This window comes from Myotis lucifugus, unplaced genomic scaffold (genome assembly GCF_000147115.1).
Source record: "Myotis lucifugus unplaced genomic scaffold, Myoluc2.0 scaffold_103, whole genome shotgun sequence".
Classification (NCBI taxonomy): domain Eukaryota; kingdom Metazoa; phylum Chordata; class Mammalia; order Chiroptera; family Vespertilionidae; genus Myotis; species Myotis lucifugus.
This window is the reverse complement of record NW_005871151.1, coordinates 3,328,477-3,345,449: the sequence shown is the minus strand read 5'-3', so window position 1 is coordinate 3,345,449 and position 16,973 is coordinate 3,328,477. Positions and strand designations below refer to the sequence as shown.

General features: G+C 42.5%; 1 protein-coding gene across 9 annotated transcripts in view; it reads left to right on the top strand.

Moving 5' to 3' along the window:
• Positions 1-16,973, top strand: part of TCP11L2 (t-complex 11 like 2) — a 47,219-nt gene that overhangs the window by 26,477 nt on the left and 3,769 nt on the right. For 7 of the 9 annotated variants that reach the window (XM_006092736.3, XM_023757249.1, XM_014459161.2 and 4 more), the window contains 3 exons: positions 9,107-9,294; positions 9,505-9,686; positions 13,356-13,528. In XM_006092736.3, coding sequence (XP_006092798.1) covers positions 9,107-9,294; positions 9,505-9,686; positions 13,356-13,528 — 543 coding nt within the window. The other 2 variants (XM_023757250.1, XM_023757251.1) reach the window with 2 other exon arrangements.

Here is a 16,973-nt window from a genome sequence, read left to right as displayed (position 1 = left end):
TGAGGGTTTTTTTAGGTGAAGTGGACTGGGAAGGTCTCTCTCACAAGTAGCATTTCAACAGAGTTTGCCAAGGAACGAGAAAGAGGAATGTATAGATGTGAAGGAAGAATATTCCAGCCAGAAGTAGCTGCAAACACAAAGGTCTTGAAGCAGAAATGTGTGTGTGACGTTGGACAAACATAGGCAGATGGTGTGGCTGGCATAGAGTAGGCGAGGAGAGAGTGGTTGGAGATGAGGACAAGAGGTAAACAGTACATAGAGCCTTGTTAGGAAATGAGAGGAATTTAGATTTCATGCCACGAGTGATGGGAAGTCCTTGGAGAGTTTTGAGCAGAGAAACAACATCTAATTTTCATTTTTAAAGAATACTCTGGCTCTCGGGTAAAGAATAGATTATATGGAGCAAAGAGGGAAGCCAGGGTACAGTTATGTTGTATTGCAGTTGCCCAGGCAAGAAATGATGGTGGCTTGGTCAGGTGGTAGTGCTGGAAGTAGTAAGAAGAGGTCATATTCTGGATGTATTTTGGAATGGAGTAACAAGATTTTATGAAAGTTGGATGAGGGGGAAAAAGAGAGGAGTTGAGGATGACTTTAAGGTTTTCACCTGAGCACCTGGCTGAATAGTGATACCTGTTAGTGAGATGGGGGAGATAAAGGGAAAGAAGGTTGGGGGAAGCTATGGAATCATGTTCAGTTTTAGATAAAATGATCTCTGAGATCTTGTTTGACATCAACATGGGGATGTCAGGTGGGCTTTTAGATACGAGACTAGAGTATTAAAGAATGGGGATATGTGTTTGGGAACCCTCAGTATATTTATGGTAGATGAAGCCATGTAACTAGATAACATATATAAAAGCTTACCACATTCTAAGTTCTTCACCTGTGTAACTAATTTAATCTTCACAGTAACTTTAGGAAATCACTCCCTATTTTATGGATGAGGAAACTGAGGCACAGGGAGGTTAAATCACTTGCCTCCATAATACAGCTTGTACGTTATAGAGCTGGGACTCGCCTACCCGTGGTCGGCAAACCGCGGCTCGCGAGCCACATGCGGCTCTTTGGCCCCTTGAGTGTGGCTCTTCCACAAAATACCGTGTGCGGGCGCGCACGTACAGTGTGATTGAAACTTCACGGCCCATGCGCAGAAGTCGGTATTTTGTGGAAGAACCGGTATTTTGTGGAAGAGCCACACTCAAGGGGCCAAAGAGCCGCATGTGGCTCGCGAGCCGCAGTTTGCCGAGCCGCGGTTTGCCGACCACTGGCCTAGGCAGTCTGGCTCCACGGCCCCTGCTCTTATCTGCAGTATTACACTGGATGTGATGACCTAAGGCAGTGATGGCGAACCTTTTGAGCTCGGCGTGTCAGCATTTTGAAAAACCCTAACTTAACTCTGGTGCCGTGTCACATATAGAAATTTTTTGATATTTGCAACCATAGTAAAACAAAGACTTATATTTTTGATATTTATTTTATATATTTAAATGCCATTTAACAAAGAAAAATCAACCAAAAAAATGAGTTCGCGTGTCAGAGGTTCGCCATCACTGACCTAGGGAGTGAGTGTAGATACAGAAGGGGCCTGACCTGGACTCTAAAGCATTTGGAGCTGAAGAGAAGGATCTAGCAATTGAAACTGTGCAGGAGTAACCAGAGTTAATGAATGCCCGGAGAGAGTGGTGTCCCGTAAGACATGTGAAGAAAGCGTTCAGAAGAGGAAGAAGTTAGCAGCTGTGATAAGTGCTGCCAAGTAGTCAAGAAAGATGAAAGCCACGGCTTGACCACTGGATATGACTACATGAGGATCCTTGGTAACCTTGATAACCTTGATGGGAGCAGTCAGTGAACGAGTGGGCCTTAAAACTGGACTAGAGGGGGTCAAGAAAGAATGGGAGTCAAGGAGGTATTACCTTGGATCCACACAATTACTCAAGGAGGTAGATACTGTTATACCCTCATTTCATAGGCAAGGAACTGATAACTTCACAGCTGGCAAGAGACGGGCTAACTGGTTCTCTCATTGGCAAACCCATCTCTGGACTTTAATTCACCACAGTCTAAGGCTGAGTTAGGGGATCCATCCACCTCATTCCACCCCTTGTGGACTGAGCTTTTCTGTCAAGATAGTCAATATGATAGCATTATGTACACAAAGCCAAGCAGGAGCTGCTTGTAAACATCCAGGAAAGAGAGCATGTGTCATGGAGGGCCACAGGAGGAATAATCGAACAGCTGGGCACTTCTGCTTGGCAACAAGGAGACTCAGGTGGGCCATGAGCTCTGCCCTGTTGATAGTCACTCAGGGATTTTGGTTAAGCTCTGTAGGCCGAGCAGGATCCATGGGAGGGAAGTAGCAGCCAGAACTATTTTAACATTGGAATGAGCCGCTCTTTTATAATAGTAGTCTGTGTTATCTACATTTTATTTGAGCACTTATTAAGTGCCATGTCCTTAGTCTATGCCAAACACTACATTTAACCCATTCAAGCTCATAATAGCTGGTACTATTATCATACACTGTTTACAAAGGAAGAAATTGAGGTTAAGGTGCTTAACCCTAAGTGACTGCTAGTAAGTGGTAAAGCCTGGATAACCCAGTTATGTTTCTGCCCCAATGCATGTGCATTCAACCACTGCAACACTGCCTCTCTCCCAGCACAATATTGAATGTCTTTGGGGGATTGGCAGAGGGAGCTCTGGCATCAGGGGGTATATAAGACTAGATGACTTCTCAGGATCCTTCTACATCAAAAAGTCTATGACTTCAGGGCTATGTTGCTTTAGTTTCAAAGCGAGAGAAGGATCGAGGGAACTAGAACCCCACATAGCCTGAATCTGAAACCTGAGCAATAGTTTGTTCTTAGCAGTGTTTTCCTGAGACTTAATGGTTGGTTTTGTTTGTGTGCCTGTGTATGTGTGTATGTACACATATGTATAAATGTCTCCATGTTTTGAATAAAAATAGCTTGGAATTTTGAGCAAATTCCTTAACATAGGGTTAAATTATGGTTTTGCTCATCTCAAATGATTTATTTCTCTCCTTAAAACCTTGGCTTAGTGACCTGTAATTCACTTGCACCTTTCACATTGACTTGGATATTTTCAGAGATTTAAGAATAGAATAAATCCTGTTGTGCATATAGGTCATTATTGCCCAGGCTCCAGATATGTTCCCAGACAAGTCAAGAGTCCAGGAAGCAGAGTGTATGTCAGGTGTTAATTATATCCTTAACTGACTGCCAAAAGTCGGCCACTGTGCCCTGATATCAAAATAAGAGCCTCACAGTATCACAGAGAAAGACAAAAGTGTTGGATTTTTGTGTGTACATGATTTTTATAAAATAATTATTGGAAAATTCATATAGACAAGGACTGAGTTTCTGAATTGACTCCAAAAAATTTTTTACTTTGCTGACACAGAGATTTTATATATGCATCTGCCTTACTTAAAATACACCCAAAAGATTTCACTTATATGAGGAATCTAAGAAAAAGCAAAGTAAATGAGCAAACCAAACAGAAACAAACTCATAGATATAGAGAACATTTTGACAGTTGCCAGGTGGGAGGGGTGTTGGGGGTATGAATGAAAAAGCATGGCTCAGTGGTTGAGCATCAACCTATGAACCAGAAGGTCACAGTTTGATGCCTGGGTGCAAGCTCGATCCCCAGTAGGGGGCGTGCACAAGACAGCCGATCAATGATTCTCTCTCATCATTGATGTTTCTCTCTCTCTCCCTCTCCCTTCCTCTCTGAAATCAATACAAATATTTTTTTAAAGGGGAGAAGGACTAAGAAGTATAAATTGGGCCCTCGCCAGTTGGTTGGGGCATTGTCCCATACACCAAAAGGTTGCGGATTCAATTCCTGGTCAGGGCACATACCTTCGTTTCGGGTTCGATCCCTAGTCGGTGCATACAAGAGGCAACTGAGAAGTGTTTTTCTCTCTCTCTCCTTTCCTCTCTCTCTAAAATCAATAAAAACATATCCTCAGGTGAGGATTAAAAAAAAGAGAAGTACAAATTGGTAGTTACAAGTAGTCATGGGCATGTAAAGTATAGCATAGGGAATATAGTTAATAATATTGTAATAACTACAGCATGGGGCAAAAGTAGGTTTTCAGTTGTTCATATGGAAAATAATATAATGATTAACAAATAATAATATAAGAATAAACTCTGTGTTTCATGTACTCAGAACTGTAATCTTACTTTTGCCTCACCCTGTATGTATGGTGTCAGATGGGCACTAAATTTATCATATGATCACGTCATAAGTTATATAAATATCTAATCACTATGTTGTAAAAATAGTTCATATGTGATTTTATTTTTATAAAAGTGTAGACAAAGCGAATTGATCTGACAGAAAGCAGATCAGTATGTTTGGAGATGGTGAGGGTGGATGGGAGGGAAGGAGAAATGGTGATAATTAGAAAGACCACTAGGAATCTTTTTGGGGTGATGCATATGTTCATGGTTGTGTATATGTATCAAAACATAAAATTGTGCACTTTAAATATGTGCAGTTTATTGAATGTCAATTATGTAGTTATTGTATGTAAAGATATTTAAAATAAAGGAAAGAATGGGATAGGATAAAAATGAAATAAAACACACCAAAGAAAGCCTTTGGCAATGATTGGGTGCATGTATTAAGCATCAAAAAGATAACCAGATTAGATCCAAAAACTAAATTACCTGTGGAAAGAGTAATAAATTACCCCAGAGGGGGCCATACCACAAGTAATTTTTAAGATACTCAGAAAGAAAAAGGTTTTACTTATTTAGATATTTTACATTTGATAAAATGTTCTCATGAACTTCAAGTGCTTTTTAAAAAAATTCTGTGAGACAAATATGTTTTTAAAATACATTATTATACTGCATTGTGATTGTCTTTGCCTGGCATACAGGGATTTCAGGATATATTTATTTTAAAAATGAGCAAAGTGATGCTTAGCCATGACCTGCCCAAAGCAGAGTCACACAGTGAACAAGTAATGGAGCTAGGACTGGAAGCCAGGTCTCCCATAGCCAAGCCAAGATTAAACCAAGCTGCTGCTTTGGCAACTTTGATTATTCAGTTTTGTGTTAGATCAGCTGGGTTATATTGCATCCAGCAGAAACCAACTTTGGCTGAATTAACAAAAAAAGGAAGTGAATGGAAGGATGGAGGCTAAAGCTAAAATACCTACTTTGTCCGGCGGGTGTGGCTCAGTGGTTGAGCATCGACCTATGAACCAGGAGGTCACAGTTCCATTCTTGGTCAGGGCACATGCCTGGGTTGCAGGCTCAATCCCTGGGGCATGCAGGAGGTAGCTGAGCAATTATTCTCTCTCATCATTTATGTTTCTACTAGAGGCTCAGTGCACGAAATTCATGCACTGGGGAGGGGTCCCTCAGCCTGGCCTGCACCCTCTCGCAATCTGGTACCCCTCAGGGGATGTCCACCTGCTGGCTTGTGGCTGGATGGCCTTCTGCTACTGCACGGCCTGCTGCTTGGGCTTCAGCAGCTGCTGCACGTGCACGGGCTGGGCAACCACGGTCTGTCCTGCAAGCACCATCGAGTGGGTGAGTCAAGTGCAGAGGCAGGCTCACCCTAGTTCCCTGTGCTTCCCTGAGTCACTGAGTTGTTCAGACTGACTGACTGCCTTCTACAGAGAATGGCACTGGGATCGGGCCGAAGCCGGCAGTTGGACATCCCTTTGGCAGTCTGGGACCACTCAGGGGGATGTAGCAGTGCGCCAAACAGCAGGCGGCCAGCGACGAGCCTGAATCAGGGCCAAGTGTCGCTGGCTCTCAGCCTGGCCCGCTGCGCCTGCTGCCGCTGCTTGCTGCTCAGTAGTGCTGCTGCAGAGGAGTCAGGAGAGGCTCCTGCCGTGGCAGCTGCACTCGCCAGCCATGAGCCCGGCTTCTGGCTGAGTGTCGCTCCCCCTGTGGGAGCGCACTGACCACCAGGGGAAAGCTGCTGTATTGAGCGTCTGCCCCCTGGTGGTCAGTGTGCATCATAGCGACCAGTTGTTCTGGTCATTCTGCCATAACAGTCGCTTTGGCTTTTATTATATAGATATCTCTCTCCCTCTCCCTTCCTCTCTGAAATCAATAAAAATAAAAAATAAAAATACCTACCCTGAGCAAGGCCAGTAACCAGGAGAGTGTCAGGAATCTGGGTTGGAAAAAAAACAAAGGAAGACTCCTGGGCTCCATAGTCAGAATGGTTTATGTGTACTTCAAAACAGGTCATCCTTGAATGCTATAGTCACCAAAGTCCAGGTAAAAGACAGATAGGCATCTGGCTCAGTCCAACCGCTGGTCAAGGGCCTCTTAATTGATAATCACAAAAGAAAGCCTGGAGCAAAAGACAATGGTTTCTCAAAGGAAAATAAGTACCAAAAGAAGGGAGATGAGGTGTTGCTAGGCATAAAAAAGCAAATATCATGGATAAGTGCTCTTAGGCCCTCACTGCTCCTGGTAAATTCTTAGGACAACACACCTATAAAGCCATTGCCTGCTCTTGTGTTTCTATCCCCGAGCAGAATAGGCGCTTCTTGAGTGCAGGGACTGTATTTACTCATCTCTGATTCTCCAGCACCGGTGCGATACCTGGCCTGTAGGGGTGCTCAGTTACCATTGAATAAATGAGTGGATAGAGAGGCTTTTATTACTGTCCACATGAAAGACCTAGGGTACAGGTGCCTCGTGGAGTTGACCTTGCTTTTAGAGCCACATAGAACAGTCAATGTACCAGCTTATGAAGTGCAGTCTCAGCCAATCCCTTAGAAAAAAACCGATGTTTCACTCTAAACTCGTGTTCTTCTGCTTTACTAGTTGTACTCAATGCTGGCTACATAATAGGATCACTCGGGGTGTTTGAACAGAGATGGCTGTGCCCCATCTCAGATTGATTAAATCAGAATCTCTAGGAGCTGTGCCCAGGATCACTTTTTTTTCCTTTTTAAAGCTCCCCAGATGATTCTAAAATCAGCAAGGATTGAGAACCACTATGCTACACTCTTGCTTTTGTTTGAACTAACTAAATGGCCTTTTAAATGTGTCAGCTGTAAATGATTATGCTTGCAGTATAAATGTTTATTATGGCCACATTGTAATTATATCCATGATGATTTCTGCACACACTCTCTGTTGGATATTCTTTTAAATAAAAGACTGCAAGTACTTTGCATCATTATAAACAGAACTAGAAAAAACAAGAACAACATTTGCCAACTGAGGAGAAACAAAATTGTGAAATGCGGAGGTGGTGTTCCCTTAGTGTGGCAAACAGAGCTGCTGATAAATTACCCCTATTTAAGTGCTGGGTCTGAGGAAGAATTTCAGGGTGACTATTCTTTAGTTCGTTCTCTGGCTTTTTTTTTTAATCTGCACTTGTGTTCAGTCTACATTTTTTTAGCAATTGCCACCTGATAAATTCTACCAAATACATAGTTTTATAAGAAACGAGGATATGAAGAAAAGGAAACCCTCATACACTGCTGGTGGGAATGCAGACTGGTGCAGCCACTGAGAAAAACAGTATGGAATTTCCTCAAAAAATAAAAAATGGATCTCCCATTTGACCCAGTGATCCCACTTCTAGGAATATATCCTAAGAAAACAGAAACACCAATCAGAAAGAATATATGCACCCCTATGTTCATAGCAGTGCAATTTACAATAGCTAAGATTTGGAAGCAGCCCGAGTGCCCATCAGCAGATGAGTGGATAAAAAAGCTGTGGTACATCTACACAATGGAATACCACACAGCTATAAAAAAGAAAGAACTACTATTTGCAACAGCATGGATGGACCTGGAGAGCATTATGCTAAGCGAACTAAGCCAGTCAGAGAAAGATTAAGTATCACATGATCTCACTCATATGTGGAATCTAATGAACAGAATAAACTGATGAATAAAATAGGACCAGAGACATAGAAGCATGGAACAGACTGATGAATTTCAGAGGGAAGGGAGGTGGGGTGAGAGGAGAGTGATTAACAGGGGAACTTATTTGCATATATGCATAACCCAGGACACAGACAATAGAGTGGTGAAGGCCTGGGAGGGGCTGGAACAGGGTGGAAGGGGTCAATGGAAAAAACAACAACCACAAACAAAGGGGACATCTAAAATACAGTGGGGCCTTGACTTACGAGTTTAATTCGTTCTGTGATGGAGCTCGTAACTCAAATTACTCCTATGTCAAATCAAAAGTGAACGAGTGAGACATGTGATGTTGGGCTGATGTTGTGGTGCTCACTGTGATGTTTGCTGCGCCAACTAGCGGTGGGGTATCTGAAGCTGGCTCGTAACCCGAATTTTAGCTCACAACTCAAAGCAAAAAATCGGCCGAGAGACGGCTCGTATCTCGAAAAACTCGTTAGTCAGGACACTCGTAAGTCAAGGCCCCACTGTACTTTCAACAGTAAAGATAGATGAGAGAGAGAGAGAGAGAGAGAGAGAGAGAGAGAGAGAGAGAGAGAGAATATAAAAAGCAACTTGTTTCCAGTGGGGAACCTTAGTACTGGGTGGAAGTAAAGTGTACACGCCAGCATGCATGTGCATTTTGGGAAAGACAGCTCTACTCAGACACTCAGAGGTGTCCGGGACCCCAACATGTTTAATAATCAATGCTTTTCTTTTAAACACCTTCTCTGCACAAAACTCAAGGTCGTGTGTGAACTGGTATGTCTCCTCATCCAGTGCCATGCGCTACCACTCTCTTTCCCTTAGTTCTTTATGAACCAGCCATAACAGATTTGCTTGTAGCATCCAGAAGGTGCCATATTCTCTCACTTTTTCGGGTTTTGTATGGGCTGTTCTCCCGGCCTGGGGTGACAGCCCTTTCCTCTGTCTGCTGTGTGTCTTCAGTGTCACAGCTCTTTGTCTTAGTCTCTGCTCTGGACATCCTCTGCTCCCTCCACTCCCACTGTGCCTTCTCGTCTTTCTATTCTGCTGTAATCGTTGGTGTGCAGGTCTGTCTCCCCGTCTGGACTGTAAGCTCCTTGAGGGCCCAGCACCTAACACAGCATCTGTCTGAAGAATGCACGGATGCAGCGATCCATCAGCTGTAGGACAAATGTGTGGCCTTTTCACTTGTAGGTGCTCTTGATAAAACTACCCAGTGGATAAAAGAATCTGTAAATGAAGAATTACTTTCTGTTTCTGAGACCGGTTTAACTCCTGCGGCCGGAACCAGCTCCAAGCCACACCTGAGCCCTACACTGGTGCTAAATAACAGTTATTTGAAACTGTTGCAGTGGGATTATCAGAAAAAAGAATTTCCAGAGGTGAGTGATTTTTTTCTTCCCTCAAGTTTTCCATTATTTTCATTCTTAAGTTCTAACTATGAATCAGCTAGTCTGTCTGTGTTGCCAGGTGGTTTAATGACTTCACTGAAATCAGATAAAAATGGGAGTGTGGATGTGATATTGCTTATTTTACATTTTCGTGGTATTGAGCTTCCCTTTCTATTTTTCCATTTTAAATAAATATGCTAGACACTGATCACAGATGAAGCACGTCTTCAGGAACTGACAGAAAAGCTGAATCAATTGAAAATTATTGCCTGCCTGTCCCTCATTACCAACAATATGTTGGGTGCTATCACAGAAGGCCTCCCTGAGCTGGCAGACCGGTTAAAGAGGGTCTCGGCTGTTCTGCTCGAAGGCATGAATAAAGAGTAAGTTCCACGTGTTTTTCTCTGTTCCCCCTGTGTTAGGCTCTGCATGCATTTCAGAGAATGTGAGTAACCTTGGACATTTGGATGTGACATTCAGAACTGTGCTTTAGAGAAGCTTATCTCATACCTTTTTCTAGAATTTTTTTTACAATATATTTTTATTGATTTCAGAGAGGAAGGGAGAGGGAGAGAGAGAGATAGAAACATCAATGATGAGGGAGAATCACTGATTGGCTGCCTCCTGCACACCCCCTACTAGGGATTGATCCTGCAACCCAGGCGTATGCCCTGACCGGGAATCGAACTGTGACCTCCTGTTTCATAGGTCAGTGCTCAACCACTGAGCCACGCCGGCCGGGCTAGAATTTCTTTTAATATCTCTGAAGGCTTAAGTGTCCTTTCATAGGAAGGGAAAGGTCTTTTCCATGACAAATGCCAGGGTGAGTGTAGTATTTCCACTGAGGATGGGTGTGTGCAAAAGCCCTTCTTTGATGGAGCTGTGGAAAAAAACAAAAGCCAGAAATCCACCTCGCTCAGTCTTCAGGATGCCCTGTCAAAGAGGCTTTCCAGATTTAGTAGTTCTGACACCATCATTTTTCTATAACGAAATGTTTACCAACTTTACTGATCCCGAGAGCTACGAAGCCTTGAGAAGCAGTGACCTCTCTGTCCTTTGGAGATGTTACACAAGTTCACTGAAGGTTTTGTTTTTGTGAAATTCATTTCCCAGTATCATACCTTCACTGAATACTAGAATCCCATTGAGATTTTGCAGTTAGGTCATCCTGCTGGGAATCTGGTCCAAGTCAGAAAACTGCTCATCTCAGTCGGTGGCCACCTTTCCACAGGTCCTATATGGGTTAAGCGCCTCCTGCTGGTGGCTTCCCTTTGAGGTGTTTTCAGGGACACGGACTCTCCCTCTCATTGAAGGGAGCGAGATGCACCTGTTCCCATATTCCTGCGCATTACTCAGAGAGCACATAAATTACCTGGTAAAATCCTAGGATATTAAGAGCCAAAAGGAGCCTGAGTGGTTACAAAATCCAACGTTCTCATTTTGAACAGAAGCCCAAGGTTTTGCATTGGGCTGCACAGCAAGAAAAGGGCAAAGCAAGGCCTGAGCCCTGGTCCAACTGTCTCAAGGCCCTGCCCTTTCTACTGATTTCTTTTTTAAATTGTTTTGAATATTTTTTAATATTATAAAAATATTATAAAAGATGCTAGAGAGTTATTGGCATAGTCATTCTCTATGAGAATAAATTCTGAACAAACCGAATCTTAAATATTAAAATTATTATTAAGGTTAAAAATACATTGTGGGGTGTTTTTTTTTTTTTGAGTCTATGTTTTTTATTTTTCAATTACAGTTTACATTCAATATCATTTTGTATTACTTTCAGGTGTATAGCATAGTGGTTAGACAGTCATATACTTTACAAAGTGTTTCCCCCAGTATTTCCTTTCCACTGGTTTTTATGCTACCCTGACAGGCTCATTTTTTTCATACTCAGGACCCAAGACCTATAATGAAAAGTAACCTCTGTTTTTGCAGTTGTTCTTACCTTAGCCTTTCCCCACACTGGGTAATCATTATTGTCCAGAAACATTTTAAACCTTTACTGAACCCCCAATGCTACTTAAGTATTAATATAAAACTACTAAGAGGACAGGTTTTTTTTTTTTATCTGAATCTAGATTTTGAAAGCCTAGTTCTGCGATTGACTTATGTACATACCCTTGAACAAGTCCCTGAATCACCCTGAGCCTCATTTCCCTTTTTTCAAAAAGGGAATAATATTTGTGTCTGTCTTAGAATTGTGAGAACTCAAGGTGATTCATGTGAAACATCCGTCTAAGCCTCCGCCATTTTCTCCCCTCCTAAAAGTTAGCTCTTAATAACTATTTAGTTGTTAAATCATTCTCTTTATAGTTCTGCCTATCTGTTTGTTTTATTATTTTGTTTAATTCCCCCCAACCTGTATTAGGAAATGATTGCAGTCAGTTCTCAATTATCCTCATTATGAATGGGTATTTACATCCATAATATTTAAAAAAAGCAGATGATTTCAATAGTCAGTAGACCCAGACGTCATTTATATTTAGTTAGATGATGCATTTTGAAAACTAGCAAGAATTTTGCCTTCTTTATTGTGAATAGGAAGTCATGGCTTATGCTAAAATTATTTTTTCCTTTAGCCTAAGAACTCATGATTAAAAGCAGGAGGGAGTTAGGTAAAAGTCAGAAGGTAAAAATTTTGCCATAAATAATTGAACTTTGGGGTGTGGAAGGGAGAAGGAAAGAGAGATAGAAACAGCAATGATGAGAGAATCATTGATAGGCTGCTTCCTGCACACCCCCTACTGGGGATCAAGCCTGCACCCTGGACATGTGCCCTGACTGGAATTCGAACTGTGACCTGGTTCATGGGTCAACACTCAACCACACTGGCCAGGCTCTTATTATTGTTAATGATGGCAATAATGATAAACAGTCTTTTTTTTTTTTCTTATGAACCATTTACTATGTGCCTAACAATCTGCCAAGAGCTAATATAATCTCATAGCAAGTTTAGTGTTAGCGTCAGGATTTGAACCCAGGTCTGTGTGACACCACAGCTTATACTATAACCACATTACATTGCCTCCTATCATTGGGCCTCTCATCCTTTAATTTCTATTTTGAACAAGATTATTTTAAAGACCCTTTCTGGATAGTGAGATGCAGTTTTCAGTCATTATTCCCCAATAGTGTAGACTCAACAAATGCACTTTCTAATTACCTTTTTCCTTACCTATTAAATAACCAACTGCTAATTACTTTTCTGAACTCTATATATTTGCATTATTGATCAGTACAATTTTCTGACCTCTATATATTTGCATTATTGGTCAGTTGCTTGAAAGTAGCAATGAGAAGGAGCTTCTTATCTTGGGTCATGATAAGAGTTTTAGGTAATTTGCCTTTTATGGAATTGACCACTAAATCTCTTCATTTCTTGTTTTGATTGGTGTTATAGGTTTACAGCTCAGGCATAGATAAAGGAATTGATTTTACCTCATTTTCCAAGCTAAAAAAAAAATCTATGAATGAAATCCACTCAGACCAAAGGTTTATTTTAAGAATTGGTATTTTCTTTCCTTTTCTAATAGCTCTGCATGAAAATGGGATTGCAGACTTATTTTCAGGGACCACATTTTTCTGCCTGTGCTTTCCTATATAAACACTATGTATAGAATTAAGTGGTTTTAAGCATGTAAAAACCTTAACTACAAAGTGGTGGTGATTGGGAAGAGTTACTATTTTTTTAATTAACTCTAATAGAGGTAACTGTTGTTTTATATAAGAAAAAAATGGGTAAATGTTTGAAATAAGTTGGTATATTTTATTTTTTATTGATTTCAGAGAGGAAGGAAGAGGGAGAGATAGAAACAACAATAATGAGAGAGAATTATTGATCAGCTGCCTCCTGCATGCCCCACATGGGGGATCTTGCCCGCAACCCAGGCTTGTGCCCTGATGGGGAATCTAACTGTGGCCTTCTGGTTCGTAGGTCGACGCTCAACCACTGAGTGACGCCGGCCGGGCATTTTGGTATATTTAAAAAAACAACAACAATAAACTGGGGGACAAAAACTGTCTCTGATGGGATTTTGTTTTCTGTTTTGTAGGACCTTTAACTTGAAGGAAGTCCTGAATTCTGTTGGTGTTCAGACATGTGCTGAGGTTAACAAGACCCTGGTGGAGAGAGGCTTACCCACTTTAAATGCGGAGGTTCAAGCTAATCTTGTAGGTCAATTTTCAAGCATTGAAAAGGAAGACAATCCTATCCGGTCTTTGATTGGTGCGTCCTCATATTTTTATCATTTTCTTCTTCAATTCCAATTTGCTTTAACTTGCTGGTTTTGACTAATGTTAACTGTCTGTCAACATTTAGTTTTAAACAATCTACCTCCTCCTTTTGGAGAATAAATATTGAAAATATGAAGCTAGTATTAATATTTTAAAAGGTTTGGGACTTGCTGCTTCTTCTGTGTGTATATGTAGTGGAGTGAGAGATGTTTCAGGGCCTTCTATCTTACTATCCAGACAGTAGATTTTTATGAGGAAAATAACAAAATGCTGCCAAGTAATGATAAAATCTAGATTCTAGATCCACGTGACAGTCCAAACCAACTGACAGTATGTTCACAGAAAGTAGACATCAGTTGTGGGTGAGCTAGCCTCGGCCAACCAAAACCCCTTTCCTGGTCAGACATAAGGAGACAAAGAATGAGAACGCTATGGAACTGGGGGGCATATGGGTGGGCTTTTGTTGTACTTGCTTGCTAAGAACGTGAATATCTGGGTGTCAAGCTGTGTTGGTAAGTTGGGAAAATGGAGGATGTATCATTAGGACATTTCTGTTGCTCGTGACTGAGAATCTAAACTAGCTTAAGCAAAAAGAGAATGTATTTTCTCATGTAACTGAAACGATGAGAAGTAGGGCTGGCTGCAGGTACAACCAGAGCTCAAACTGTGTCCCCAGCACTAGTTTCCCCACTTCCAGCCCTCGGCACTGCCTTCCTCTGGGCTGGCTGCCTCACAGGTCATCTCTTCCCACACAGTGAGACAGCTTCAGCTCAAGCCTACATCTTCCCGTGTTTATTTTTATTTTATCTATTTATTTTTGTTAATCCTCACCAGAGGATATTTTTGCCATTGCTTTTTAGAGAAAGTGGAAGATGGAGGTTGGGGAGGGAGGGAAGAGATGGAGAGAGAGAGAAACATCGATGGGAGAGAGACACATCAATTGGTTGCCTTCCACCCACACCCCAACTGGGGCCTGGTATGGAACCTGCAACCCTGTTTTTTCCACCCCTCTCTCCCCAGTCCAACTTTCCTGTTCTTTTAAAAATTTAAGCATTTTTTTAAACCTCATTCAAAGTATTGTTGCCTTGACTGGGAATCGAACCCGCCACCTTTTGGTGCATGGGCTGACACTCTAACTACTGAGCAACACCAGCCAGGGCTCTTCCCCTGTTTAAAACAAGGAGTTGGCTTCCCTGGTAGCTCATTGGCTCCAGTTGGCCGGACTGTGGGTCATGTTCCATTCTTGAATCAGTCTTGGTAGCCAGAGGGGAAGGAACTTAGGGTCCAAGGCATGTGTTCACCATGGAGCCAGGGTGAGTCACTTTAGCTATAACACCTGGTCTGAGAATAGGGGACAGATGGTTTCCCCCAAACAAAATCGGGTGCTGTGGTCAAAAGAAGAGGGAGCAGGTGATGTGGGGCACAAAGCAAGTGTCTTCTATCGAGAGTGAGAAATAAAGACTAGAAGGAAGAAGGGAGTGTAGAATAGAACACAGTAACATTCTGGGACGAACCTGCAAGTTTTTGAAATACAACATTGACTTCCCTAAGAATACAAATACTTGTTATTACTTATTTGAGGCTCTCAAATAGTTTCTCTCATCCTTATCTCTGGAGACACGGAATGCTCGGGATCTAGGCCACACAGGCCACTTAAAAGCTCGAGGCCTCAGCCCTCCCCGAGAAAAGAGCAGTCTGGCGTGCAACACTGCAGGCTGCTGGAGGGGGCAGTTGATCACAGTAACAGGCTCAGCATGACCACAGCGGCCTGTGGCTGAGCCCTCTGCTGCATAACCTTCACTGGTGACATGTCTGTCCGCACAGCCCGTTATCTCTAGCTGAAGAGCTGATCCCTGGGAGATGGTGTTCCTCAGAGGAAGAGAGGCAGACACTGCAGTCTCTGCCACATGTCGCGTGTCCCCCACAGGTGTGCAGGCCTCGGGACGGGGTGCATGTTTGTGCACTGCTGTATCCTTGTACCACACTGGGCCCATAGATGACACTTAGTTAATATTTGTGGAGGGGGCGAAGGCAGCGGAGACTTAGTGGTTAAGCGACTCTCCCCCAAGGTCACAAAACTAGCCGGTTGCAGGGTAGGGAGTCTTACTGAGCCTGTCTGACTCGAGCTCATGTTCTTTACTGCTCTGGTTGGAGCCGAAGCCCTGCTGCTTGTTGACGGTGGCCGGAGCATCCAAGTGTCCTCTGCGCCCTTGCTTTAGATAAGGGAGGTACTTGCAATGCCATAAGAGAGGGGGGAGCTGGTAAAGCAACTTTTTTCCACCCCTCTCTCCCCAGTCCAACTTTCCTGTTCTTTTAAAAATTTAAGCATTTTTTTTAAACCTCATTCAAAGTATTGTTGCCTAGCAACTTGAGTGACTCACTTGAGCGGCTCTCTTGTGACTCTAGAAGCCAAGAGCACGCCTTTGGCAGGGACTCGGTTTGGCTGCTCCTAACTGGACAAATGCTTCTGTCATTTTAGTCTTGACCTAAAAACTGACTCGTCCACAGAGGAGACAGAACCACTTCTCAGCATAAATAACAGTTTTGAAGAGTTTTATCCTTGAAGCAATCTTATGGGAAACTGTTTGGACCATATCTGTGATGACAATAGACCTGGGCTCTGGAGAGTCAGGCAGCCAGTGGAACGGGATCTTTGGTACACGATTGATTCTTAATGTCCTGCCCACAGAGGAGTTAGGAGAAACGAAGCACTTAGAGGACATAAAAGGGCTTGACCAGCATTAGCCATGGTTCTCCTCCCCTGTGCACAGAACCCACCGTGGTCTGCTGCTTCTGTTCCTAGTTGGTGTGCTGTTTATTTACGAGGCAATTACAACTCCTACTGTGTTCTTAGACTTTTAAAAAGATAATTAGAAAAGCTTTCTTTCAAGCTAATGTTTAAAAAACGCATACCCAAACCAGGTACATACTATTTGTAGCTTACCTACTGTGTAGATTATTTGCATGCTTGTAGCCATCTGCATTTAAAAAAAATAATTTTCAATTGTACGGGTTGTGCATACATGAGTAATTTCTTCTTGTTGACAAATTATGGGGAAGGCCCAAGTTACCTGTGACTGCCTTTTCCAGCCCCCATTCCTCCCTGGGTCCCCTTGTCTTCAATTTGGCATTGATCTTTATAGACCTTTTTCATTCCATTCTTACTTCAATTCAGTCAGCATTTGTGACCTGCCTGCCACATGCCAGACCAGGGATATAAAGATAAAAAAGAGTAGCCCTCGCCCTCAGAGAGCTCACCTAAGCAGGGAGAGACACATATAACAGAAAACAATAATATGGTGTGATAGTCTGACAGGTGTTAGGGAAAGCCACAGAATGAGATAACTTTAGGCTTGGCATTGAAGGTTGCTTTTGACTTGGGGCAGAGATGAGGTGAGATGGAAGAACATTCTAGTAAGAGGAAGCAATTCTGGCTA